At 48.1% G+C, this 26,792-nt stretch overlaps 2 protein-coding genes across 3 annotated transcripts in view; one reads left to right on the top strand and one right to left on the bottom strand.

The window, feature by feature from the left end:
* Positions 1–26,792, bottom strand: part of TRAPPC6A (trafficking protein particle complex subunit 6A) — a 603,570-nt gene that overhangs the window by 316,103 nt on the left and 260,675 nt on the right. The window lies entirely within an intron of this gene.
* On the top strand, positions 149–13,180 carry BLOC1S3 (biogenesis of lysosomal organelles complex 1 subunit 3). Of its 2 annotated transcripts, XM_078660940.1 has the most exons (3): positions 150–513; positions 594–694; positions 11,722–13,180. In XM_078660940.1, the coding sequence occupies exon 3, from the start codon at positions 11,737–11,739 to the stop codon at positions 12,304–12,306; it is 570 nt and encodes a 189-aa protein (XP_078517066.1). In that variant the 5' UTR covers positions 150–513; positions 594–694; positions 11,722–11,736; the 3' UTR covers positions 12,307–13,180. The 2 variants fall into 2 exon arrangements, with proteins under 2 accessions (XP_078517067.1, XP_078517066.1); XM_078660941.1 differs by lacking the exon at positions 594–694 and having other exon boundaries at positions 149–513.

Genomic DNA, 26,792 nt, shown 5'->3' with positions numbered 1-26,792 from the left:
TTAGACATGGGAAAGTGTGATGGCCTTCCATTGGTTGAAGGAAAAATTGTCACGTGAATGGCTAAGTGAGTCCTCATTTTTGATTGATTGCAGGGTCTCTGAGACTGTATCAGTGTTTGTGATTGGCTAAGGGAACGTAGCTCATTGGTTCTGGCGTCCTGGAGATTACAGTGAACACTTAACCCAGACTAACTTGGTTCATTATTTTCCCTGTTAACCGTTAGCATTTTCGAGTCGACTGTTCTGGTGATGCAGCCGAGAGGATCGCATTGACACGCATAGGATTAGCACTCGGGAATAGGCTTCTCAAAGAGAGCTAACATTCCGCCTCACAGAAACTTCTTTGCCAGTTGATATTCTTCCGGTCTTTAACTGGGTCACGCGCGCATAACTCTTTAGGAGGCGCCTTCGGTCACATTATCGCCGTGACACCGCCCTCCAGCCAGTGACACTTACCAGCCCGGCACCACTCTGACTCTACAACCTTGCTCATGTGAACCGGCCATAAAAGAGGTGAGTTTGACCAGTAGCTCTGTCCGTTCCTTATTAATCTCTGTCTTCCTGCTCTGATTTAACCTCTCTGGGTCCCACAGGTCGGCACACCGAACTCCAGCGGGACAGGACTTGGCTGGACTGCCCCTTCCGTAACCGTACTGCTTGAAAGGAATGCACGTGATTTCATGAAGCTTAAAGAGTGAGTTGATATTAGCGTTTATCAAACATTTTAAAGTAATTTGGATTTCAACCCACGTTAATTTCATTTCTTTGAGAAGTACGCTTTATAAGTTCTCGCCAATAGTCTTGGTGAAAAACCTCTGACTACAATCGGGGCCACTGGAATTGTGCGGTTACAGCGGTTATGATTTTGCCACACAAATCGTCTGCTGCATAATCTGCTGAATTGAACAAAAAAAAGTGTGTTCGAGGTCAAACAGTTCAAAAGTTACCAACACGCAGCGACTTGTTGCCGCTCACTGGAAGGCCCTTTGCAAAGGCTGACTTGCCACTTTTCTGTTGTTTATATATTGTTATATTTAGGTGTTAAAGTGGTGCAAGCAATGTCCAGATAGTGTTAACAAGTGTAACAAGCGTGTGCAATGCAATAGGTCTCGCATTTGCAAGAGTTGGAGCTATTGGCATAGTAAATGTTTTTTACTTGTGTGTTTTTTTAGTGGAGTGGATATATGTGGTTAGTATTGGAATTGTGTGGATGGAAATTATGTATTGTATAGTATTTACTATCACCTTCGCTGCGGTGCGAATTCCACCGCTGTGCTGGGACATTCCAATCTCTGGCGTGGCTCGGACGCCCCCCCCCCTCCCCGCCATCGTGTGCACACGCCCACCATTACGGCTGGTGGCTGTCATGAGTGTGGAAGAAGCTATATAGGAATTATGTCCAGTGGGATTGTGTGTTAGGGAGAGTAATTAAATGGTATGGTATTTTCCATTGTAGATGTTTACGTAGTGGAGGTTTATAATGTGGTGTGCGATTTCATTTTGTGGTGTGATGTGGTGTGTTATGTAATTGTGTTGTTGATTTTTATTATGCGATTTATTGTTGTGTAATGGAAACGTGAAGGGTTGATTAGTTTGGTATGGAACTGTGTAGTATTGAGTTCAATTATGCTGATTGTAATTATGTAAACAGAAGGAAGCATCTAATGAGTCAGGGTTGGGGGGTAGTGCGTAACTGTCCTGCAGCGTAACAAACAGAGCTACAGACTCTGGGGAACCGGGTTCCAGTCTTGGCGTGGACTGTATAAAAAACATGCCTGTTAAAAATTAAACTTACCATAAATATTATTAAACCATGTTAAAAAAAAAAAAAGAGAGGGAAGTGCACCACGCCCTGAGAAGCAAATATGTGTGTGCCAATGTAGTAGGGGGAAATGCCCGGAACAGGTACCCTTGGAAGCAGCTGATAAGGAAGGGTTGGGGGAAGTGTGTAAGCTGTGCCTGCAACGCCAGCTACAACGAAAATTGATTAAAAAGAGAGTGCTTTGAAACTGAAAATAAAATTACAAAGTAATGTTACATGTAAAAGGGGCTGTCCTCATGGGAGGTAACAGAATAGAGGGAGGTATTAAACAGGAAGAAGGAGGGACTACTAACAAAATAAACCAATGATTGGTGGTGATACTGGCATGGTGTCAGGAGGCTTCTGCGCCAAGAGACCCATGTGAACAAAAGTAAGACTTCCGAAATACACTGCAAGGAGCCAATAAAAATTATGGGTGGAGCTTAATGCTCATATCCTGACTACCCAATAACAACAATGGGTTTGGGCTCCCAACAGTAAGGCCAAGCCTCGAAACAATATTTAACTAAACAACCACCAGTACTGCTATCTTATAAAATCTTAATTCGTACTTCCAAGTTGAATTACATAAAAAAGGAGGTAGATCTGCCCGTGTTTGATCAAATATCGGCTCAATTAGAGTCCGGAATTTTCAATAGTCACCCATTTAGTCACTCACCAATTGGTCAAGGCCAGATACAGTTTGGACAGAGGCAATTTAATAGAAAAAGTGTCATTTTTATTCTTATTTACTTCATAAATCTTTATATATAGCACAATTATACAAGGTCATTTTTTAGACAATTTTCATGATAATAAGATAAAAACATATATATACAACCCATCATACCTTCCAGCATTCAGACTTCGACAATTTCAAACATCGCACCCAATCATGCTCAAACAAAACTCATTCATACATTCTACTCAGATGAGATTAAAGACAATTTGCTCTGAGATCATCCTGAATATTCATCTCAGCCATAGGCCGGGGATAGATGGAAAAATGTTCAGGGTAGATGGTTTCAACGCCGACGCGCGTTTCGGTGTCGTCCACCGGTTGCCGGATGAGAAAAGAAGAGGAATGGCCATAAAAACGCCCGTAGCCTGACGGCACCTCCTGGTGAAATCGCCGCCCGGGCTGCTTTTCTAACTGAACGCGGAGACGTACTGTGAGCTGCTTATTTGCCAGAGCTCCTTGGTCCATCGAAAGAAAAACTATGTTATCATTCACAAGGCTAAACCCTCTCTAGCAGGCAGAACGCGACCATCGATCCTAACCTGTCTGCATACCACGCTTCTCGCCCACTAAAATATCTATGTAGGACCTCACGAAGGCGCTGAAAACGTGCAAATTATCGAAAAAGACTGGTCGTCATTTTCCTACAGCACTCTATACGCTGAGGTGTATTTGAACGTCAGAGTGCCTGGATATCAGAAGTTTTAATTCTACTGTTGAGTACAACCCCTCCTTCCTTTTCCCTGCCCTGACGAAGGTGCGGCCTTTCTTGGGGCCCGGCACCGAAACGTGCGTCGGCGTTGATGGGTTGTATATATATATGTTTTTATCTTATTATCATGAAAATTGTCTAAAAAATGACCTTGTATAATTGTGCTATATATAAAGATTTATGAAGTAAATAAGAATAAAAATGACACTTTTTCTATTAAATTGCCTCTGTCCAAACTGTATCTGGCCTTGACCAATTGGTGAGTGACTAAATGGGTGACTATTGAAAATTCCGGACTCTAATTGAGCCGATATTTGATCAAACACGGGCAGATCTACCTCCTTTTTTATGTAATTTGACTGTTTTTCCCCCCGCCGATCTGCCTTTTATCATACCCCGGGGGGCCCCTCACTTTGTGACTTATTTGGTACTTCCAAGTTGAGCAACCTACAACATGTGTACTAGACTACTCGTTCTGACTGAATCAATCTTTTCTTTTTATTCTCAAAATCAAATCATGAATACCATTTTTTCACTTTTTACATTTTTACATCATAATTACAACAATAAAAAACATTAGATACTACAAATATAAATCTTCATACACTCATTATCTCATTCAACCTTTCCAAGATACAATCACCACATCTCATCCACTCACGTCGCAAAAAGGGAATATTTACAATTCAATTCTTTTTTTTATACTTGGATTCTTAAACTAATGCTGTTGTTTGGTCGGGTCAATGCGTAACTATCAAACTATTTTGAAAACAGAGGGTCACTCAATTTAATTTATACATTTCTGACAATTCATTAGGCCCATCAACTGCAGTGTTATATTTGTTGATGAGCATGCCTTCCCGTCTGGACAACTTGACATCAAGATCGCCCCCTCTTAGGGCAGTCTCCACTTTCGATGAGAACTCAGAAGCGATTATGAGTTCGAAACACGTAGACCATTTTGAGATAGCCATAACAAGCTTTAATCAAGATCTAAATAATACAAAGCATTAATAATTTTGGTTCTATGGCATTGTTTAAGAATCCAAGTATAAAAAAGAATCGAATTGTAAATATTCCCTTTTTGCGCCGTGAGTGAATGAGATGTGGTGATTGTATCTTGGAAAGGTTGAATGAGATAATGAATGTATGAAGATTTATATTTGTAGTATTGAATGTTTTTTATTGTTGTAATTATGATGTAAAAAATGTAAAAAGTGAAAAAATTGTGTTCATGATTTGATTTTGAGAACAAAATAATAAAAAGAAAAGATTGATTCAGACAGAACGAGTAGTCTAGTACACATGTTGTAGGTTGCTCAACTTGGAAGTACGAATTAAGATTTGATAAGATAGCAGGACTGGCGGTTGTTTAGTTAAATATACATATCCTGAATACAGCATGTCTCGGTGAGAGCGCAAGCGATGCCTAGGCGAGACCTCAAAATAACGAGGTAATATGATCACAAAATGTGCTGTTATGCTGTATAATTTGCATTCTCTTCCTAATTAATTTATTCCATCAAACCTTATAATTTGACCCTCCACTGCCGCATGATGATTCAATTTGCACTTCCTACAATACAATATACAAAGTGGGCTTTGGATCAGCCCTTGTTCATGATTTATAAGGCTCGCTCGCTTGGCTTCGTTCCCTGTGCCATTATCAGCTTTCATGCTCAGTTTTGAGTTTGTCTCTCCCGGAGCATAGCTTCTTTACCATTATTTTCACTGGCTTAGCATTATCGTTCTACTGATGTTAGAGGATTACTTTTTAGGCATGGGTTCTGACAGCACAGCTGTCAAGCGGAACTTTTTTGGGGGGGAAGGGCAAACTACCAGAACCCTCCATTTTTTTTAGTCAGCACTTTCTTTTGGGGGTAGGTAAATGTCCTGAAACAATTAACATCATCTCTTGATATACATAGAGTGGGGCTTTAGGTCTGCCTATTTGAAAGAATGGCTTTATACCACAAGGCTCTTTCAGCCATTGGCATGAGCCTTTGCCAGTCACTTTTTGGCTCACAGCAGCGTAATACCATTGGCTGCTTGAATGTATCTTCCCCTCTCCACTCAACTGCTAGCACCCAGAACTATTAGCTTTGCCAAGGACTATTTAGTTTTGTTCTAGCATTCTATGCACTCTTTCTTTTTCACCCCGTCCCCCATCATCTCAATACCACCCACTCCTTCAGTGCCCTGACCTCCTGCCATTCATCTGTTGCCCCCTTACCCCCTGTCGGTTATGTTATTACTTTAAAAAAAATACATTCTGAAACACATCTGCGAGGGCCTGGTAGTTGCACACTTTTGCCTAGTGCTTGCTTTTTAGTCCATTGGTCTCCGCCTCCCTTCCATCATGGCGTTTTAGTTATTTTATTTATTCCTGCAGGTGCACTCTGTTCCCTGGCCATTGCGTCCCCGTCCATTCTTTCATTGTTCAACCACCGCTGTATGTACTGTTTAAAAAAAATAATTCTGCGTGGCCCCGGCAGCTGCACATTGCTACCTGGCAGCTCTTCTTTATGTTGGCACTGATGTCATTTTAAAAAAATTTTAATTAAGGATTGTAACATTCCAATACTCTGTATTGAAATGGTAAATTAAAAACGAGCATTGGCAAAGCCAATAGGTCTCGCCTATGCAAGAGCTATTGCCGTGGTGTAGAGTAGATTAGAGTGCAGTGGTGCAGAATAAAGTGCAGTGGTGTGGAGTACCATAGGGTAGAGTAGAGAACAGCTGCATAGTGCAGTGGTGCAGAGTAAAGTGTCAGAGTGCAGTGGGGTAGTGTAGAGTAAAGTGGCATAGAGTACAGAGGTATAAAATGCTGTGGCGTACAGTAGAGTGTTGTAGAGTATAGTGGCATAGAGTGCAGTGGTGCAGAGTAGATTGGTGTAGAGTGCATTGATTTTGAGTAGAGTGGTGTAGACTGCAAAGGTTTAGAGAAGGGTGGTGTCGAATGCAGTGACAAGGTAGACTGTCCAGGAGTGGAATAGAGTAGCGTAGAGTGAATTGGCATATAGTGGAGTGATGCACTGTAGGGTGGAGTGGTGCAGGTTAGAGTGCATTGGAGCAGAGTAGATTATAGTGGACTGGAGTTGAGTAGTTAGAGTAGAGTGATGTAGAGTAGCACAGAATGGAATGTTTCAGAGTAGAGTGAAGTGGTGTGGAGTGGTGCACAGTAAGGTGGAATGCCGTGGCTTAGAGTGCTGTAGTGCAGAGTAGATCGGAGTGGTGTATGGTGCATTGACAGTGTATTGTGATAGAGTGCAGTGTTGCAGAGTAGTGTGGTGTGGAGTGGGTCAGAGTGGCAAAGAGTGGATTGACATAAAGTAGAGTGGTGCACAGTAAAGAGACGTCTAGTGCAGTGGCGTAAGGTGAAGTGCCGCAGAGTAGAGTGCAGTGGCACAGAGTGAAGTGGTGCAGGGTATAGTGGAGTGGAGCATGCATGGTGTGGTAGCGCACCTCCATTAAAGACCACACATTTCAATTGAAATGACCATTATATTTGCACAGACATACGGTTTTATTGAATAAAGTATACAGCACACATACAGTAATGTTTGGAAATGCCATCACCTAGCATTTTGATTTGATCCTATTAAAATATTTGTTTCCACCACACATCATTACGAAAAATATGAATCAATTGTGCTTTCCTTTCCTCATTCTGGTATATTTTAACATTTTTGCACAGTTCATTATAGACATTTAAACTTTGAGAGAATTTATTTCGACAATCTTGCTGTGAAAGGCTTTTTCTTCCCAGCACACGAGACTTTGAAGTCAGGGAAGGAAAAGTAAACACCAAGTTCCTTGAGAAGACATAATCTGACATTTGACCTCTGCCTTTGAGCGTACAGCAAATGTGACCAGATAAGAACAAGATTTAAAGGCCTGTTTACAGAAAGGGAACACTCTGAAGGATAGAGTAAATAAGGTATGCTCTTTGTGAGAGAGGAACTTGAGCCGGACAGCTTAAAACAAACAAAGCCAGCAAATAAAAAGAAATCAAATGTGAGTTGAAAAGCCAATTGTGAGCAAAGGGCGGAAAGCATTACAGATAAAACTTCAAAATGTCCCCAAAATTTCTTTAGAAAATCAGACAGCTACGCTGGTTGGTAGGCTTCGACCTAATGACAGTTGGTGTGTCATGATGTATGCACATGCATGAATGAAATATCATTTAAACATGACTGCCAGTTGGCTCCATATGTGTGCCTACACCGTGACGCACCAGCAGCCACTTTACAATTGGAACACGGTCAACTACGATGTCAGAATGGTAAATTAAACAAGCATTGGCAAAGCCAGTAGAGCTCACCTGTGCTACCTGATGCTGACCTATATGATATATATATATTATGCACTGAAAAGCCCAAAGGTTACAGGGACATTATAGTTGGGCTCAGATTTCACTCGTACAAAACTAGTGAAATTCAGCAGTTATAGTTATCTGAGTTAACTTTAACTTATGCCGATGCAATGCACTGCTTATGCCCTCAAATATTACATCACTCGTGACATCAGTTACATCACTCATGACATCATCAGGTAAGTGTTTTTAAGAGTTTATGGGTGTTAAACATATATACTAACCTACTACAAAAGTAAAATTAGTATATTAGGTGCACTACTAATGTGTGATACTTCTAACATATTAAGTGAGCAGATGTGTGACTATGTATCCTTGTGTGTACGGGTGTGTAAGTGTCTGAGTGGGTGTATAAGTCGTTGTGTGAATAGCTGTGTAGGTGAGTGGGATGCTGTGTGAGTGGCGCTATTGGTGAGGGGGTGGTGTGTCAGTGGCTGTATGGGTGAATGAGTGGCAGTTTGAGAGGCTCTATGGGTGGGTAAGTAGGTGTGTAGTGACTATGGGTGAGTGAGTTGGAGTCTGAATGGCTGTATGAGTAAGTGGCTGAATGGTGTGTGAGGGGCTGTATTGGTGACTAAGTATCTGAATGGCTGTATGGGTGAGTGAGCGGATGTGTGACTGCTTCTGTGGATGTGTGAATGGGTGTGTAAGTAGTTGTGTTTGTGTGTGAATGCTTGTATGGGTGGGTGAGTGGCTGTTTGGGATAGTGTGTGGCTATCTGACTGGTTGTATGGGTGAGTAAATGGTTGTGTGAGTGACTGTACGAGTGAGTGGGTGTGTGAGTGCCTCTATGGAGTAGTGGGTGGATGTGTGAGTACTGTTATGGCCTGTGAATAGGTATTATAGTGGTTGTGTGGGAGTGAACATACAGAAGTTGTATAGGGGTGTGAGTGTTTCTGTGGATGATGTCATCAGTGATGTCACTGAGCATGTCATGAGTGATGTAATATGTTAGGTCATTAGCAGTGCATTGAGGGGCCTAAGTTATAGTAAACTCTGGTAACTATAACTGCGGAATTTCACTGGTTTTGTACGAGTGAAATCTGAGTCTAGCTATAATGTCTCTAACCATTGTTTTTTTAAGCAAATTTCTATTTTTTTAAAGTAGTAGTTGCGTTTGCAGAGTGGTGTAGAAAGGGGTTGGGGCCTCCAACCAGCTTGCGGGAATCCTGCTGTATCCGACTTACTAGAGGTAAGAGGAGGGGTAGTTGGCCCCCAGAGACCCTCAAGAGCCAAGGGGACTTCTTCCCCCAAAAAGTAGTGCGTCAGAAGGTGCGTTTTGCAGAGTAGTGGAGAAAGGGGTGTGGTCTCCAACAACCTCTCAGCAGTCCCACTGTGTGGGACTTACAGGAGGGATCAGCAAGGGTAGTTGGCCTACAAAGATCTGCTGGATTCAGGCGGACTTTATCCCCCAACTATTAGTGTGCCAGAAGGTGCATTTGCAGAGTGATGGTTAAAAAGGGCGGGGCCTCAAGCGACTTGTCGTCTTTAAATAAAAAATGATATGAGGGGGCCTATTTGGCCTGGAGGACCCAACTTCCCTGGGAGGGGGGGTGGGGTGCTGCCCCCGCCCCTCCTCTCCTGATTTCAGCTCCAGGGACCCCATCCCATGTGGCCCAGCCTTTTAAAAAAAAAAAAAAAAAAAATTCAACAACAAAAAAAAAAATGTGATAGGGAGGGGCTGAGTGGCCTGCCTCCCGGGCTGATTTCGGCTCTGGGGACGCCACCCCCCAGCCTCTCCTGTTGGTGCCCATGTCCTATCTGTGGCACTCACTTTGAAGTGTTGGATACGCCAGGGGGAGCCTCCAGGCCCCCACGGTTCCTGCTGTCTCCTGTGGGAGCTAGCATTGCTTTTACAGAAAGGGAGCTGCTAACATGCAGCTCTCCTTTTGTAAAAGCAATTGTGCTCCGCTTTCAGCAAGCAATAGCATTTTAAATGTGCTCTTGCTTGCTGGAAGCAGAGCACAGTTTGCTATGGCTTGGCAGGAGCAGTAAAGCTCCTGCCAAGCCATAGCAAACCGCTATGGCTCGGGTGGGCATACCAGGAGCTGGCCCTGGGGGGGGGTGGCAGTCCCTAGGGCCATTCATGGCTCCAAGAGGGGGGGCAAGCTGCCCCCCAGCACTTTAATTGTAAAGAGTTGCCCCGAGGAGGTGGATGTCCCTGTGACTGCGGGAGTGCCCCAAGGGTCCCCTACATTAATTTAATTTTAGCCCCGAGGAGGTGGTGATCCATGGGGCTGCAGGGGGCATTAATGTTTTAGTTTGCCCCCGGGGAGATGGTAGCCCTAGGAAGGGAGTGTGTGGCCCCCCCTGCATTAATTGCAGATTTTGCCTCGGAAAGGTGGCAGTCCCCAGGGCATGGGGGTTGCAGAGTAGGCAACCCTGCATTTTTTCTCAAATCAAACTCGCAGGAGGTGGTGGTCCCCGGGGCAACGGGTGGTCCTAGAGTCCCACCATTTATTGAAAAACCACAGCAAGGGGGTGGTCCCTGGGGCAATAAGCAGCCCCAGGAGTGGGGAAAAAAGAGTCCATGGTGGATAGGTTTCAGGGTGTTGCTACCCTGACCCCTTTTTATAATATATATATATTTTTCTGTGACTGTACAAGCCGAGTCCCAAGATGGCTGCCAACACTTACTGATTTGAAATGTTGGCAGCCAATCAGATCCCAGCACGAGATCAGGCGGGGTTGGGAACCCTTTGCATCCCCAGTTGTGTATCTAAATAACCTTTTAATAACTGCAACTGTTGAACGGATTTACACCAATTCACAAAAAAGTCGCTTTTTGGACCAACAGCTACTTTTCTGGCAAATTTGTTGTAATTCGTTCAGCAGTTCGAGCTGTAGCCTTGTCTAAAGTTCCTATGGAAATAAACATGGGGAAAACATGTTTTGGGATTTCCCCCCGGCCCCCGCTTGACCGATCACCCTGAAACTTTCAAGACAGCAGCTGAAGTGAGCGTCAACTTGTTTTGAAAAATTCACAAGGATTCATCAAATGCCACCAAAGATATTGGCAAATAAAAAAATGTTCTTCCTATGATGACTACCTGTTGACGACTGCCATTAGGAGCTATATAATATTTTTAACCCCCAAGGGCAGTTGCTGCACATGCCTTGGGAGGTGTGGCGCAGCGACCAGAGCGTCTGACTCCGCAGCATGAGGCTTACTGTTCGATCCCTGGTGGCGGCCCCTGCTCAGCTCAGCACCATGTGACTCTGGGCAATAGCTCACTTAATCTCCCCAATGGCCCCCCATCGCCTTGAGACCTTTAGGGGTGGTTAGTTTACCCTTTACAAATACTGGATTTATTTATTTAGTCTTTGCAGTAACATTTGGAAAACAAAACCGTGGCAAAGCCAGTAAGTCTGCGCTCAGTAGCAGAGGTAAGAACTGTTGGCAAAGCCAGTGCTTGTTACTCTGTTGAAGTCTGGGCTTTAGGAGCTATGAATAAAGAAGGCGGTCTGTGAAGCGGGGTGTGACAGTCAAAGGCAACTAAGAATGCTTTATAAAAAAATGGCCTTTCTAATTAGGGAATGCAACCTAATACATGTGGACTTGAGAGCGTATGTCTCACAAATTATTTCCCGAGTTCCTCAATGTCACTTCAAGATGTCAACGCCTCCTCTGTCGTGCTGTTAGTTTGTTCCATCTCTCGTACAAATCGCTTATTCAACCCTGTGGTAATGTCAAGTTTGGCAATGCAGCTGTTTTCTTCACCTATTGTACAATGCAACATATGGCATTATAGTGCCTTTGGAAGTTCATGAAATGTATGTGTTTCCATAGCAGGAAGGTGCCTGGTTCCTTTCACCGAGGTGTGTGGTCAGTAGGGTGAGCATATTACCATTAATGAACTGAGCCTTTGATTTTTTTTCTTGTGGGTGAGGCACGAAGGCTGTACTAAATCATATGCATTTCTTTGTTATTTAAGGGTGGTTGTTGCCTGGCCAATGTGTACATTGGGCAGCATGTGCTATTTTGCTTTAGCCCTTTTTGGTTGCAGAAATCTGTAAATCTAATTTTGTATTGTATTAGTCAGTCTTTAATCAGTGCAACTTTCTTCATAAGTGTGTCTGATTATTTGTTTTAGGTTGGCATAAAAAATATGTCTTTGAATAAATACCAAACAGTGGTGCAAGGCGAGGCTTCAGAAACTGACTCTGATGAAGAACCATATATTGGAACTATGCAACAGACTATGAGTTCCAATGTTACTGGTATGACAATTCCTGGTGAAGCATCAGAGACTGATGAGGAAGATGAAGTTCAGCCAAGTCGCAATAAAACAGCACCAACACCAATTGATAAGGATCTGCCTCCACTTATTGTGATCAGGAATGATGCGCCAAAATCACCTGTGGGAATGGTGGAAAAACCTGCATTGAACATCCAGCATCCTGGACGATATAGCACCTTGCTGCAGCAGAAGCTTTTAGAAAGCAATACACGACTACATCACGATGTCAGCAGCACAATCAAGCATGTGTACCAGACGGCTACTAAAGAAATTCGCTGTGTTACCAACCAGCTAAACAACTCCCAGAGTGGAATCATAAGTGCCTCTCATAGTATTCGTCTTGTTCTGGATGACCTGAAAGCGGTGGCAGAGAAAATTGACATTATCACAAGCTGCAATTTGCTTCCCGATATACAAATAGAACCAGCTCAGGTGTAACAGCACAATCTTCAGAGCATGTATGTGTGTGTGTGCAGTTGACCATAAAAGGTTTTCATAGCTCAGGAGGTCCTTTCATTTGAGTGACTCTTTCTGAGGACTATTTTACAGAGGGTTCTAGCATTCCACTCTAATGTGCATCTAAAATTAGTGGGCAATGATTCACTGAGATTTATTATATATATATATTTTTAATATAAATTGTTTTTGAGAACCAGAGGATAGTATAGCTGCCTCTGATTCATAGCAGCTCAACTGTAGGAATCATAAAAGGTGGAGTTTTCATTGAAAATAAACTTGTTTAATGCATTATTTGCGTGAAGTGCCCAGATTTACCTCCTTGTCCAAAGTTTAAATTCTATTTTGACCACCTGATGTAGAAGTGCAACGTTTTCTCAGTATAAGTGGAGCAGAGCAACAGCTGCCAGTGGAAAAACGGGCACCTTGAGTTCTACATTCATATTATGGTAAGGCCCGCTTTTAAGTTTAAGTAAGTAGCAAAATGTTTCCACGACTAGACAAACTATTACTTGTAGATTCTTCAAAGCAAGATGTACTATGCATACCCAATGTAAAGGGCTTCTTTTCACAGCTTGCGAACCTGTAGTATTGTTTATTTTTGACAGAGTGATTTAGGAGGTGTTGTCCTTAAGTGCAAATCTGATTGTTTTGATGACTCGATGAACACAAAACTACCCAAAGACTGCTCTTCCGAGAAGCCATGTCAACACTGAATATATTTCTGAACCTGTCATTCATTAGCAGTGCTAATTCTTTGTCACTACTTTTTAAAGAAAAAAATCATACGGAGCAGCAAGATAAGCATTGTCGAAGTTCTATTGTGAACATAATAAACGATACCTTTATATTTGTATATGGCCTCTCTTGATACTGTGTTCCAGGAATACCCAAAGATAATGTTCTATTTTATAACAAAACATGATCGAGACCAACATCTGCTTCTTAAATAGGTAAATGGGTTTAGAATAGTATGGGCTTCTAATTCCTTAAAAAAAAGTCTGCATTCATTAGTGTTGCTATGCGTTTCTTGATACCTCATCTAATTACTGCCCAAATATATTTACGTTTTTGTTTTTAGGGCTGGCAGGCTTTAGAATGAGCTGTGGTTTCCTCACTTATGATTTGTTCTATAACAGTGAAATGATCACGTATGATATTAAATGCAACCTATATTGGAAAACCATTTTACATGTAATCTACTAGCTTTATCCTATAGTGTATATATATATATATTTTTTTTTTTGAAGACCTTTATTGTAGGTACAGAGGTAAAACACAGCTTTTGTGCCTACAACCCAACGCATCGGGCCGGCAGCAATAGTACTGAGAACGAGCAAAAGTCCGGGCCTTGGGTACAGTGTCAGCTACGTACACAGCATGTCGCCTACAACCCACTTGGGCCGGCCGCGTTATCTGTTAAATAAAGCTGTAGAACCAAGCATAGGACTGCAAGCAGCCTATCCGACAATGTCCATTCGTACTTTCTTGAGGTCTAATTTTAACTTTTTGTTGTACTTTAAACATTAACAACAACTCGTAACAATACCCGGGAGGTCAGTCCCATTTCCCCTTGAGTTCCCCGTCGGGGGCGTGTGGCATTTCAGTTCACTGGGCTCCAAGGCCGGCGTGTTGTGTCTCTGAGCAATGGAGTGGGTGTGCTTGTGGGTGCATACCTTGGCGAGCGGTCAGTCATTCGCTCCCCACTGGGAGAGGGGGCGCAGGGGGGGGGCTACGTGTATAGTCTGTCTCCTGCCATGGGGGGGCGATATTTCACCCCAAATGTCAAGACACGTGAACGCGCGTGGGAGGACAGGAGGGGAAGGGGGGGGGGAAGGTGGGGGGAGGGTGGAATAGGAGGGAGGGTAAGGGAAGGGGGGGGAAGAGGGAGGAGAGTTGCCGGGCCAAATCACTCCGCTAGTGGATCATAGTTCCTACATTCGTGCGTCCCAGGAACGGACCGAGGACTACCCCATACCTCCCACCGCGGACTTTAGGAATCGCGCGTAGAGGAGCATCGCAAGCAACCAACCCCAACCAGGCACCCTCCTGTAGGCAGGTGGTAGGAGTGACGAGTCACGTCCTTACAATTGAGGGGAATCGTCGTGCAGTCCACCAGGCTGCCCTACGTGCCCCGTGTCCTCCTGGTCTGCAGCGCTTTCTTCGGCAGCAGATTGGGCGCGGAGCAGGTAGGCGGCAAGCGGGCCCCATAGGTCCTTGGGTCGCGATTTATGCGGCAGCAGGTCGGCATAACTGTGTAGCTGGTCTTGCCAGGTTGACATCGTCGCCAGCCATAATTTGAATTTGGGGGCTCGCCCACGACCCCATCTGCACGCCACATGGCGCTTCGCAAGTAGGAAGCTCATTGCGGTAAATTTCCGGAACCTGTTAGTCGTTACAGCGGGTAGCCCCAGCAATGCAACCTTGGGACAGGTGTCTAATTCTATCCCTATCATTGTGGACACGGCCTCAGTCACCTGTGTCCAATACAGCGCGACCTCTGGGCATGACCACGCTAAGTGCATAAAGTCAGCACCCGTTCGTCTGCATCTGGCGCAGCGATCATCCTCTCGAAGCCCAAATCGGTAGAGTTTTGCTGGGGTGTGATATAGGCGGTGGAGAAATTTATAGTGGATCAATCTAAGGCGAGCATTTCCCGTCACCGATACTGTATGCAAGCAACTGTCTTCCCATTGTTCGTCTGTAAGGGGAGGATCTAGGTCCGCGGCCCAGTCTCTCCTGGCTCGCAGTTCTGGGGGAGCGGAGGAAGCATACGTGTGCTTGTAGAGCATAGAAACAACGTGTTTCGGGGTGTCCTGTTGTAGCAGTGCATGCAGGGGTGCAAAGGTGTCCGGCTCGCCAGGGAACTCCGGTGTGATAGATTTGATATTCTGTCAGAGTCGCGTGTATAGGAATGTGTCCATAATAGAAGGCGTTTGTTCCCCGAAAAATTGAGCCTGTGTACGGAACTGGCCGTTTACGTATAAATCCCCCCACTGGCAGAGGGCCAGTTTGGAGAGCAGTTTACGGCCTATTTCTTCTCGGGCAATACTCACTCTAGGGTCATGTGCTAGAATCATCTTGGGAGAGTACATAAGGGTCACCCCCATGCGCTCCGCAATCCTGCGCCATGCACGCACCGTACAGTCTACCGTGGATGGGTCCCGATCCGTTACACTAACCTCCCTATAAAGGTACCCAGACGGTTTTTCTGGTCTCATGTATCCGTCCTCCACAGCGAGGTGCGCCATGAAGGGCGGAGGGTGAAGCCAGTAGGACGCAAAATGGCCCTGTGCGCAATCGTAGTACAATCGGAAGTTCGGCACGTCAAATCCGCCCTGGTGGTAGGGCAACATGAGCGTCGTCAGTTTTAGCCGAGCTTGTTTCCCCCCCCATATAAGTCTGGAGAGCTGGGACTCCAGCTCCTTAAAGAAATGCGGGCCAGGACTATAGGGAATATTGGTGAATAGGTAAAGCAGCTTAGGGAGAATGACCATTTTTATCATGGATACACGTCCTGCCATGGATAACGGCAGATGAATCCACTTCGTTATGTTGTCCGCCAATTTATCTAGGACCGTACCGTAGTTCGCCCTGATCAGTGCATCCCGATTCCTAGTCACGATGACCCCCAGGTATTTTATCTCGTCGTGTGCCCATTCGAGCGGGAAGTCAAGGGGGAACTGGGGAGTGTTGTCAGTGAGGGGAAACAAGGCTGACTTGGACCAATTGATTTGTACCCCCGCTATCGCTCCAAACTTGGTAATTTCACGCAGAAGGGGATTGAGGTTATCACGCGGTTTGTGTACGTATAAGGTCATATCATCCGCGTACAAGGAGATGAGCAGCTGTCGTTCCGGGTAAATCAGGGACCTATGGTTATGATGCTGGCGAAGTTTGGCCGCAAGTGGTTCGATAGCTATCGCAAACAATACAGGAGATAATGGGCAACCCTGTCGGGTTCCTCTGTGTATCTCGAAGGGTGCGGAGCGGGACCCGTTTAGGAGTACTGAAGCTCGTGGTCTGGTGTATAGTAGTTTGATCCAATCCAGAAAGCTGAATGGAGTACCCATCCTTTCCAGTAACTCCAAAAGGTAGTCCCATTCCAGGGAATCGAATGCTTTGGTAGCATCTAAAAATATTGCTGCTGCTTCACAGTTGGGGTTTATATCTTGCATGACCGCCTGTAGGGTACGAAGATTGTGCGAAGTCGCACGATTCGGGACAAACCCCGCCTGATCTGGGAGGACCAGCCTTTCCATAAGCAGATTCAGGCGAGTCGCGAGTACTTTAGCCAGTATTTTAACGTCAGTATTTAAAAGCGACAGGGGTCGGTAGGAGTCACATAGGTCCGAGGGTTTACCCGGCTTAAGCAGTGACGCTATCAGTGCTTCTCTCATACTGTCGGGCAGTACTCCTTCCTCGAGAGCTGAGTAATATACCCGCTTCAGTATGGGGGCAAGTATGTGGATGTAGGTTTTGTAGAAATCTATCGGCAGCCCATCCGATCCCGGAGATTTGCCAGATTTCATGGACATAATGGCGTCCTTTATTTCATCGAGCTCAAGTTCAAGGTGTAAGAATTTCTGTTGCGTCGGGCCAGCCACGCGATAGCCGTATCCGCAAGGTATGTTTGGAGCACCAGAGGCTCTCGCCTTTGTGAGGAGTACAGTGTCCTGTAGTGGTTCGTAAGCACCCGGAGTTGTCCAGGTAAGTCCCTGTGAGACACCTGGTGTTCGTCGCACAGGGAAGTTACATAACCACTATGTCTAGGGGGTTTTACAGCCGTGGCTAAGGCCTTTCCCGGCCTATCTCCCTCCCCATATATTCGCGCCATGTAGGGTTTTCCTCGGAATTGACATTCTCTTTCCGCCGCTTCCGAATATTCATTGATCTTTTCCCTGAGTTGAGCCCGTTTCTCATATTCCTCCGCGCCGCGAGCTACACCCCTCTCAAGCGTGCTTATTTCGGACTCCAACTTGCGTAGCTCTCCCCGCAGGGATTTGAGTACACCCCCTCCCTTGGAAATACACCAGCCCCTAACTGTAACTTTGAAAGCCTCCCAGACAGTAGTTAGGCTACTAACAGAGTCGATATTGCGGTCAAAGAAGTCTTGTATGTCCAGCTCCAGTTCTGACTTAAAGGCTGAGTCTGCAAGGTGCGCGGGGTTGAGGCGCCAGCTTAAATAAGGGGAGATTTCACGGGGGACGCACAGTGTGAGGAGGACAGGTGAGTGGTCTGAGAAAGTACGGGCCAGGTGCACGGTGTTAATTACCCAGGGTGTGAGGCCTGCCGTGAGGAAAATGTAGTCTATGCGAGCCCAGGTGGAGTGAACTGCGGAGTAATGAGTACCTTGGCGCGTGGTGGGGTGTATATGTCTCCAGGCGTCAATTAAACGGTGATCCTCCAGTATTCCCAGTAAAGAGCGTTGGGTGCATGTATAATGCGACGGTTGCGGGTGTGATCTGTCAAGAGCAGGCTGTACGGCTGTATTGAAGTCCCCCCCGAGTAGTACATAAGTTATAAGTAAGTCCAGTGGGTCGCTCACTACTTATCCTACCAGCGTGTAGCCCCGATGCGTTGTGGTCCTTGTAGTCAGCATCAGCGGGTGCGCCTCTGCCTGGGTCTTGAGGAAAAATCAGTCGCGTTGGCCATCCCTGGACACCGGTGTTTCGAGGTTGTTGCCTCTCGTCAGCAGGGAGTAGGAAAGTGTGAAGGGGTGCTGCGTAGGCTGCCAAAAATATTTTCAGGTCTGGTACCGCTCGTGGCACGTAGGAGCGCAACCCGGGCTCGTCAGCCCCACCGGCTCAAGGGAGCCTGAATGTACAAGTAAGTCCAGTGGGTCGCTCACTACTTATCCTACCAGCGTGTAGCCCCGATGCGTTGTGGTCCTTGTAGTCAGCATCAGCGGGTGCGCCTCTGCCTGGGTCTTGAGGAAAAATCAGTCGCGTTGGCCATCCCTGGACACCGGTGTTTCGAGGTTGTTGCCTCTCGTCAGCAGGGAGTAGGAAAGTGTGAAGGGGTGCTGCGTAGGCTGCCAAAAATATTTTCAGGTCTGGTACCGCTCGTGGCACGTAGGAGCGCAACCCGGGCTCGTCAGCCCCACCGGCTCAAGGGAGCCTGAATGTACAAGTAAGTCCAGTGGGTCGCTCACTACTTATCCTACCAGCGTGTAGCCCCGATGCGTTGTGGTCCTTGTAGTCAGCATCAGCGGGTGCGCCTCTGCCTGGGTCTTGAGGAAAAATCAGTCGCGTTGGCCATCCCTGGACACCGGTGTTTCGAGGTTGTTGCCTCTCGTCAGCAGGGAGTAGGAAAGTGTGAAGGGGTGCTGCGTAGGCTGCCAAAAATATTTTCAGGTCTGGTACCGCTCGTGGCACGTAGGAGCGCAACCCGGGCTCGTCAGCCCCACCGGCTCAAGGGAGCCTGAATGTACAAGTAAGTCCAGTGGGTCGCTCACTACTTATCCTACCAGCGTGTAGCCCCGATGCGTTGTGGTCCATGTAGTCAGCATCAGCGGGTGCGCCTCTGCCTGGGTCTTGAGGAAAAATCAGTCGCGTTGGCCATCCCTGGACACCGGTGTTTCGAGGTTGTTGCCTCTCGTCAGCAGGGAGTAGGAAAGTGTGAAGGGGTGCTGCGTAGGCTGCCAAAAATATTTTCAGGTCTGGTACCGCTCGTGGCACGTAGGAGCGCAACCCGGGCTCGTCAGCCCCACCGGCTCAAGGGAGCCTGAATGTACAAGTAAGTCCAGTGGGTCGCTCACTACTTATCCTACCAGCGTGTAGCCCCGATGCGTTGTGGTCCTTGTAGTCAGCATCAGCGGGTGCACCTCTGCCTGGGTCTTGAGGAAAAATCAGTCGCGTTGGCCATCCCTGGACACCGGTGTTTCGAGGTTGTTGCCTCTCGTCAGCAGGGAGTAGGAAAGTGTGAAGGGGTGCTGCGTAGGCTGCCAAAAATATTTTCAGGTCTGGTACCGCTCGTGGCACGTAGGAGCGCAACCCGGGCTCGTCAGCCCCACCGGCTCAAGGGAGCCTGAATGTACAAGTAAGTCCAGTGGGTCGCTCACTACTTATCCTACCAGCGTGTAGCCCCGATGCGTTGTGGTCCTTGTAGTCAGCATCAGCGGGTGCGCCTCTGCCTGGGTCTTGAGGAAAAATCAGTCGCGTTGGCCATCCCTGGACACCGGTGTTTCGAGGTTGTTGCCTCTCGTCAGCAGGGAGTAGGAAAGTGTGAAGGGGTGCTGCGTAGGCTGCCAAAAATATTTTCAGGTCTGGTACCGCTCGTGGCACGTAGGAGCGCAACCCGGGCTCGTCAGCCCCACCGGCTCAAGGGAGCCTGAATGTACAAGTAAGTCCAGTGGGTCGCTCACTACTTATCCTACCAGCGTGTAGCCCCGATGCGTTGTGGTCCTTGTAGTCAGCATCAGCGGGTGCGCCTCTGCCTGGGTCTTGAGGAAAAATCAGTCGCGTTGGCCATCCCTGGACACCGGTGTTTCGAGGTTGTTGCCTCTCGTCAGCAGGGAGTAGGAAAGTGTGAAGGGGTGCTGCGTAGGCTGCCAAAAATATTTTCAGGTTTGGTACCGCTCGACCCAGGCAGAGGCGCACCCGCTGATGCTGACTACAAGGACCACAACGCATCGGGGCTACACGCTGGTAGGATAAGTAGTGAGCGACCCACTGGACTTACTTGTACATTCAGGCTCCCTTGAGCCGGTGGGGCTGACGAGCCCGGGTTGCGCTCCTACGTGCCACGAGCGGTACCAAACCTGAAAATATTTTTGGCAGCCTACGCAGCACCCCTTCACACTTTCCTACTCCCTGCTGACGAGAGGCAACAACCTCGAAACACCGGTGTCCAGGGATGGCCAACGCGACTGATTTTTCCTCAAGACCCAGGCAGAGGCGCACCCGCTGATGCTGACTACAAGGACCACAACGCATCGGGGCTACACGCTGGTAGGATAAGTAGTGAGCGACCCACTGGACTTACTTGTACATTCAGGCTCCCTTGAGCCGGTGGGGCTGACGAGCCCGGGTTGCGCTCCTACGTGCCACGAGCGGTACCAAACCTGAAAATATTTTTGGCAGCCTACGCAGCACCCCTTCACACTTTCCTACTCCCTGCTGACGAGAGGCAACAACCTCGAAACACCGGTGTCCAGGGATGGCCAACGCGACTGATTTTTCCTCAAGACCCAGGCAGAGGCGCACCCGCTGATGCTGACTACAAGGACCACAACGCATCGGGGCTACACGCTGGTAGGATAAGTAGTGAGCGACCCACTGGACTTACTTGTACATTCAGGCTCCCTTGAGCCGGTGGGGCTGACGAGCCCGGGTTGCGCTCCTACGTGCCACGAGCGGTACCAAACCTGAAAATATTTTTGGCAGCCTACGCAGCACCCCTTCACACTTTCCTACTCCCTGCTGACGAGAGGCAACAACCTTGAAACACCGGTGTCCAGGGATGGCCAACGCGACTGATTTTTCCTCAAGACCCAGGCAGAGGCGCACCCGCTGATGCTGACTACAAGGACCACAACGCATCGGGGCTACACGCTGGTAGGATAAGTAGTGAGCGACCCACTGGACTTACTTGTACATTCAGGCTCCCTTGAGCCGGTGGGGCTGACGAGCCCGGGTTGCGCTCCTACGTGCCACGAGCGGTACCAAACCTGAAAATATTTTTGGCAGCCTACGCAGCACCCCTTCACACTTTCCTACTCCCTGCTGACGAGAGGCAACAACCTCGAAACACCGGTGTCCAGGGATGGCCAACGCGACTGATTTTTCCTCAAGACCCAGGCAGAGGCGCACCCGCTGATGCTGACTACAAGGACCACAACGCATCGGGGCTACACGCTGGTAGGATAAGTAGTGAGCGACCCACTGGACTTACTTGTACATTCAGGCTCCCTTGAGCCGGTGGGGCTGACGAGCCCGGGTTGCGCTCCTACGTGCCACGAGCGGTACCAAACCTGAAAATATTTTTGGCAGCCTACGCAGCACCCCTTCACACTTTCCTACTCCCTGCTGACGAGAGGCAACAACCTCGAAACACCGGTGTCCAGGGATGGCCAACGCGACTGATTTTTCCTCAAGACCCAGGCAGAGGCGCACCCGCTGATGCTGACTACAAGGACCACAACGCATCGGGGCTACACGCTGGTAGGATAAGTAGTGAGCGACCCACTGGACTTACTTGTACATTCAGGCTCCCTTGAGCCGGTGGGGCTGACGAGCCCGGGTTGCGCTCCTACGTGCCACGAGCGGTACCAAACCTGAAAATATTTTTGGCAGCCTACGCAGCACCCCTTCACACTTTCCTACTCCCTGCTGACGAGAGGCAACAACCTCGAAACACCGGTGTCCAGGGATGGCCAACGCGACTGATTTTTCCTCAAGACCCAGGCAGAGGCGCACCCGCTGATGCTGACTACAAGGACCACAACGCATCGGGGCTACACGCTGGTAGGATAAGTAGTGAGCGACCCACTGGACTTACTAGTACATAAGTTATGCCCAGAGTTTGAATTTTGCCCCACATCGTGAGTAGTGCAGACGGGTCGTCTGTGTTCGGGCCGTAATAGCATGCAATAATCACCGTGTGAGAGTACAATTTCCCCCAGACCAGACAGTATCTCCCCCCACCATCCATATCCGTGCCCCCCGGAGTAAAGCCTACCCCTCTACGCACTAGTATCGTGACCCCTCTTGCATAACTGGAGAAAGACGAAAAGACTCTGCACGAGGCCCATTTGGATGCGAACAGAGGGGTCCCATTCGGCATTAGGTGAGACTCCTGTAGGAGAGCTATATCCACTCCTTGCCTGTCCAGGTACCCTATAATTTGCCTCCTCTTTCTAGGGTTATTAAGCCCTCGCACATTCCATGACAATACCCGGAGCCGTAGCCCGGGTGACGGATCCGTTACGTCCCCCATCCCCGCATTGACACATAAACTGAGCCAGTAGGTGTAGCAACAAGCATCAAACAAGCAATTGCAGAATGACAACTGAGGACATCACCCAGCCTCCTTCTCCGGGGCCTCCCCCCCCCAGGACTCACCTTCAATAGGCCAAAAACAGTGTTAGGAACTAGCTGACCTCCCAAACCTATCCCCTCTCCGGCAACCCCAACTGACCGGATCAACATCCACCCCACTGCACCGAAATGCCCGCCTCCCAACAGAGTATCAAGTGGACTGGTAATCGATGAGGCAGTGCTGGCGGTACATCCTCCCACTCCGGCTTCCCCAACTTGCCGGGCATTCAGAAACCCACCCCCCTCCCTCATTCCAAACAGGGCCAAAAGCAACATCAGAACTACAGAAACCCTGACCCCAGAAGGGGGAAAGGTGTTATGGGGATCGCCCATTGGAGGCGTAGTCTAAGAGGCGCCAGACCTGCCCACCACCTCCTTACTTGCACCCACTGGCATCCGGGACAAGGCCCAGACGTCGGCCGTGGGACGGAGGTGGGTGATCCGGCACTTTCCAATGTTGTAGATCGGTGATAGATATAATCCGCAGCAATACCCCACCAGAGAGTGTTGCATCTAGTCCAGCAGACGGCTGCTACCTGCCGTGGCACCACGATGAGTACTGGACTGTCTCAATTAGTCATGTTGGGATAGCGGAGATTGTGACCTTGACCGACGCTCCTCCCTCTCCTCTCGGAGTCTTTCCTTCCTTTGCTGCTTGAGAAAGTCTTCCACCTGTTGTGGGTTGGTAAAGAAGTGATGAGTGCCACGGTGCGTGATCTTTAGCTTCGCCGGATAAAGCATGGCATACGGGATTTCCTGGGCTTGCAGTTTCTTCTTAACTGCGGCGAATTTGCGTCTTGCATCTTGTACTGAGGGTGTAAAATCAGGAAAGAAGGACAACGATGTGTTGCCATATGTTACTGTGCCCAGCTCCCTCGCGCGTCGAAGAACTGCATCTCTGTCCCTGTAATTCAGGAAGCGGGCGATGATAGGGCGCGGGGGCAGCCCAGGAGGAGGAGGCGCAGCAAGGGAACGATGTGCCCGTTCCACTATCAGGTGTGGGGAGAAGGAGTCTTTCCCGAACAGCTCCACCACCAGTTTTTCCATGAAGATCTCCAGTTTGCCAGTGTTCGTCGATTCTGCAAGGCCCAGGACGCGGATGTTGTTGCGCCTGGACCGCGCTTCTAAATCCTCATTTTTATCCGCAATTACCTTGAGCAGTTTATCCATTTGCGAAACTTGCCTGGTGGTCGACGACGCTCCGTCCTCCAACGTAGAGATCCTGTCCTCTGTCTCTTTGATGCGGGTATCATGCTGTTCCAGTTTTGACACGACACTATCCATACGGGTGTTAATGGTGTCAATCTTTGCGTCAATGTTCGATAGGCTCTGCTGCATGCCCAGTAGGATCGCTTTCCAATCGTCATCTTGGGGGGTCGGCGCGGCGGGGCTCCTCTCCGCATCCGGTATCCCTTTTGCAGGTTTTTTAGACTCAAACGGAATCTTGGATTGCCTGGCATCGTTGCGCCCCATGTCGCGTCTCGGAGTCCGGGTCGCCGCCAGTGAAGAGGCCGCCAGAATTCCAGGTAGAGGAGATGGGTATGTGTTAGGTGCAGGCAGGCACTCGCCAGCAGCAGTCCGTCGGGGCCCGCTATATGTGTGACCAGCGCACTGTGAAGCTTCTCTCCCGTCTATGTCGTCGCCCAGGGGTATACCCCCAGTATAGGGTCAGAAGGCGTTAGGACCCTCCGGTCAGTGTCCGCCGGACCTCCCTGGAGAGGGGGGTCCATCGCTTCCCAGGCAGGGAACTGGCTCAGCGTGTTAGAATTGCCTCCGTCACCCAAGGGGCACGAGGCCAGCACACAGTTAGCGGTGACGCGAGGGCCAGTGGGGGCGCCGGCCAGGTATTCCAGGTGTAGGAAACGGGTATGTTTTAAGTGCAGGCAGGCACTCGCCAGCAGAAGTCCGTCGGGGTCCGCTACATGGGTGACTCGCGCACTATGAAGCCTCTCTCCCGTTTACGATGGCGTCCAGAGGAAATCTCCCAGTATAGGGTCAGAAGGCAGTAGGACCCTTCGGTCAGTGTCCACCGGACCTCCCTGGAGAGGGGGGTCCGCCGCTTCCCACGCAGGGTACTGGCTCCGCGTGTTGGAATTTCCTCCGGCACCCCAGGGGCTCGAGGCCAGTACACTGTTAGCGGTGACGCGAAGGCCTGTGGAGGCGCCGGCTAGGCCTGAAATTTTCGCGCCTTTAATGGTTGTGCAGAGCGGGACCAGGCCCAGCGCAGGAGCGAGTGCCCGGGGGGGGCGTGGGGCTAAGTGCAGCGATCAAGACTCTTCAACAGTACCGGCTAAGTCGTTGCTGGTCCCGCCGAGTCAATGGGGGTGAGGACACGAGATGTCCCAGTCCAGGCCGCCCACCGGGAGTTAATGCTGCAGTAAGTGCGATCTCTCTCAATGTCTTACAGTCCGCTGCAGCGCCTCTCGCCCCCAAGGTCCGGTCCGCCCTCCGTGATGGAAGCAGCCCGGAGCGCGTCAGCCCGCACCCGCTCACCTTCCGACTGCTTCGCTGCTCTCAGGCGCTTGAGGCGGACAGCGCGGCTCCCGGCCGCGAGGAAAGCCGTTGGATGCGCCCCCCGCCGGCGTTTCACACCAGGGTCGCCTCCGCAGTGTTGTGCAAGGTTGGACACGGGGGGGGGTAGGAGAGGGGGGGGATCCGGGGGGCCCGGGCTGCAAATCAGTGTCCACCAGCACCGCCGGATAGGCCGTAGATCCCCGGTCTGTCCCAGTCAGCAGACCCGGCCAACAGTCTCCCACGCAGAGTCGCCGCCTCCCGCTCTCAGTTCTCCGGCGTCTCTCCAGGCAAGCCGCCTCTCAAATCGTGCGAAAATTACACCGTTGTGTGTCGGAAACTGCAACGAAGCCAGTTTAGAGGGTTTCAGACCCGTATCACCGATCAGGATTCTGTAGGATAGTGAATAGTGCCAGGTCGGGCGGGAGCCTCACTCCAGTGCGGCCATCTTGGTTTGGCGCCACCTAGCGCCTCCCATCCTATAGTGTATATATAAGTTGCAATTGAAGGGTATGTAATCTACAATATTATCCTATAGTGTATGTATAAGTTGCAATTGGAGGGTATGTTTCCCACACTTGTTGCAGACACGTACCAACTAGGCAAAACCTGGGTACATTTGTACTAGAAGACACGCTGTCACAGATTTTTAGAACTGATATTTTTACTTTCCTCTTTATGATTTAGAAGTTCTTGGTTTGCACTTCTCTACAGCTCAGGCATCTGTGGGTTATGTTGGCTGTACAAAGAAAAACTTCTGAGTATCATTTGCTTCTGCCCGTCATAATACCAGAACAAACATGCTGTTGGAAGCTTATTCATAACTAGGGTGCTACACATAAATGCCACAAGAAGGTGAGAGGTATGCTCCCCTTACTTCCTCGGCAACCATACATAACCACCTCTAGATTGGTTTGAACAAGAATCAAATCAAATGTATTCAATTCATTAAAAACAAAAAGGTTAACAATACCTTTTTGGAACAATTGTATAGCAGTAAAGTGCTCCTAAAATGCAATGGCACAGTGAAAGTGAACCAATATATATTATATATTTTGTGCAGATTTCTCCTTTTGCATTTTGCAATGAAAATTCCAGGACACTCCGGGATGCTTAGATTAATTTATTGGCAAAATTACTCTCTACCAACGCGTTTCGCCTTTTGGCTTGTTCATACCGTGATTGGGTCACCTGAACCCTTCCTTATAAGTGTTTTTCCATCTATTGAAACATGTTTTTCTTTTTTAGGTGCTCCCAAAATCATTTTCTGTCCTGATGATGGCCCGTATAAAAGTAATGTAATGGGGTCAAAACGGTGACAAGATACTAGTGACCTGTTTTAGTTTGTAACATGATACCCTATACAGAGTGGTATTTAACAACAAATGTTTCAATATCAGTCACAAGTTTTGTACATATGCTTTCTGTATAGCACTTGCGCGCTTTAATTCGCCCGTTTCACTTTCACTGCACCGTGGTATTTTTTGGAGCATCTTATTGCAATACAATGTGTTCGAAAAAAGGTATATTTAACATTTTTGTTTTAATTAAATTGAAAAATTTAATTGGATTTTTGTTCAAACCAATTTAGTGATGGTTATGTATGCTTGCTGAGGAAGTTGTGGCTCCCACTTCCCCCTTAGGGACTATTGTTTTTTCTTTATTCATTGTCCTGCCCTGGTCCCAGGGTTATTGGGCTGCCCCTTTTTCTTTTGCGTATTTACTTGGCAATTGCTAGGTTTTGTCAAAATGATACTGATTACTATGTATCATTACTTAATATGTCAAATAAAGACACTGTCTTATACAGAGGACTACATAGATAAGATAATTATTGGTACTTCTTTTCTGTGTAAGACACTTGCAAAAATTGTAGCTGCCTTGCAAGAGTAGATTGCCAAACCAGTGAGGATAAAA

The sequence above is a fragment of the Lissotriton helveticus genome, chromosome 9 (assembly GCF_964261635.1).
Source record: "Lissotriton helveticus chromosome 9, aLisHel1.1, whole genome shotgun sequence".
Classification (NCBI taxonomy): domain Eukaryota; kingdom Metazoa; phylum Chordata; class Amphibia; order Caudata; family Salamandridae; genus Lissotriton; species Lissotriton helveticus.
Note: the sequence above shows the minus strand (reverse complement) of the source record. Positions and strands in the feature narration are given on the sequence as shown.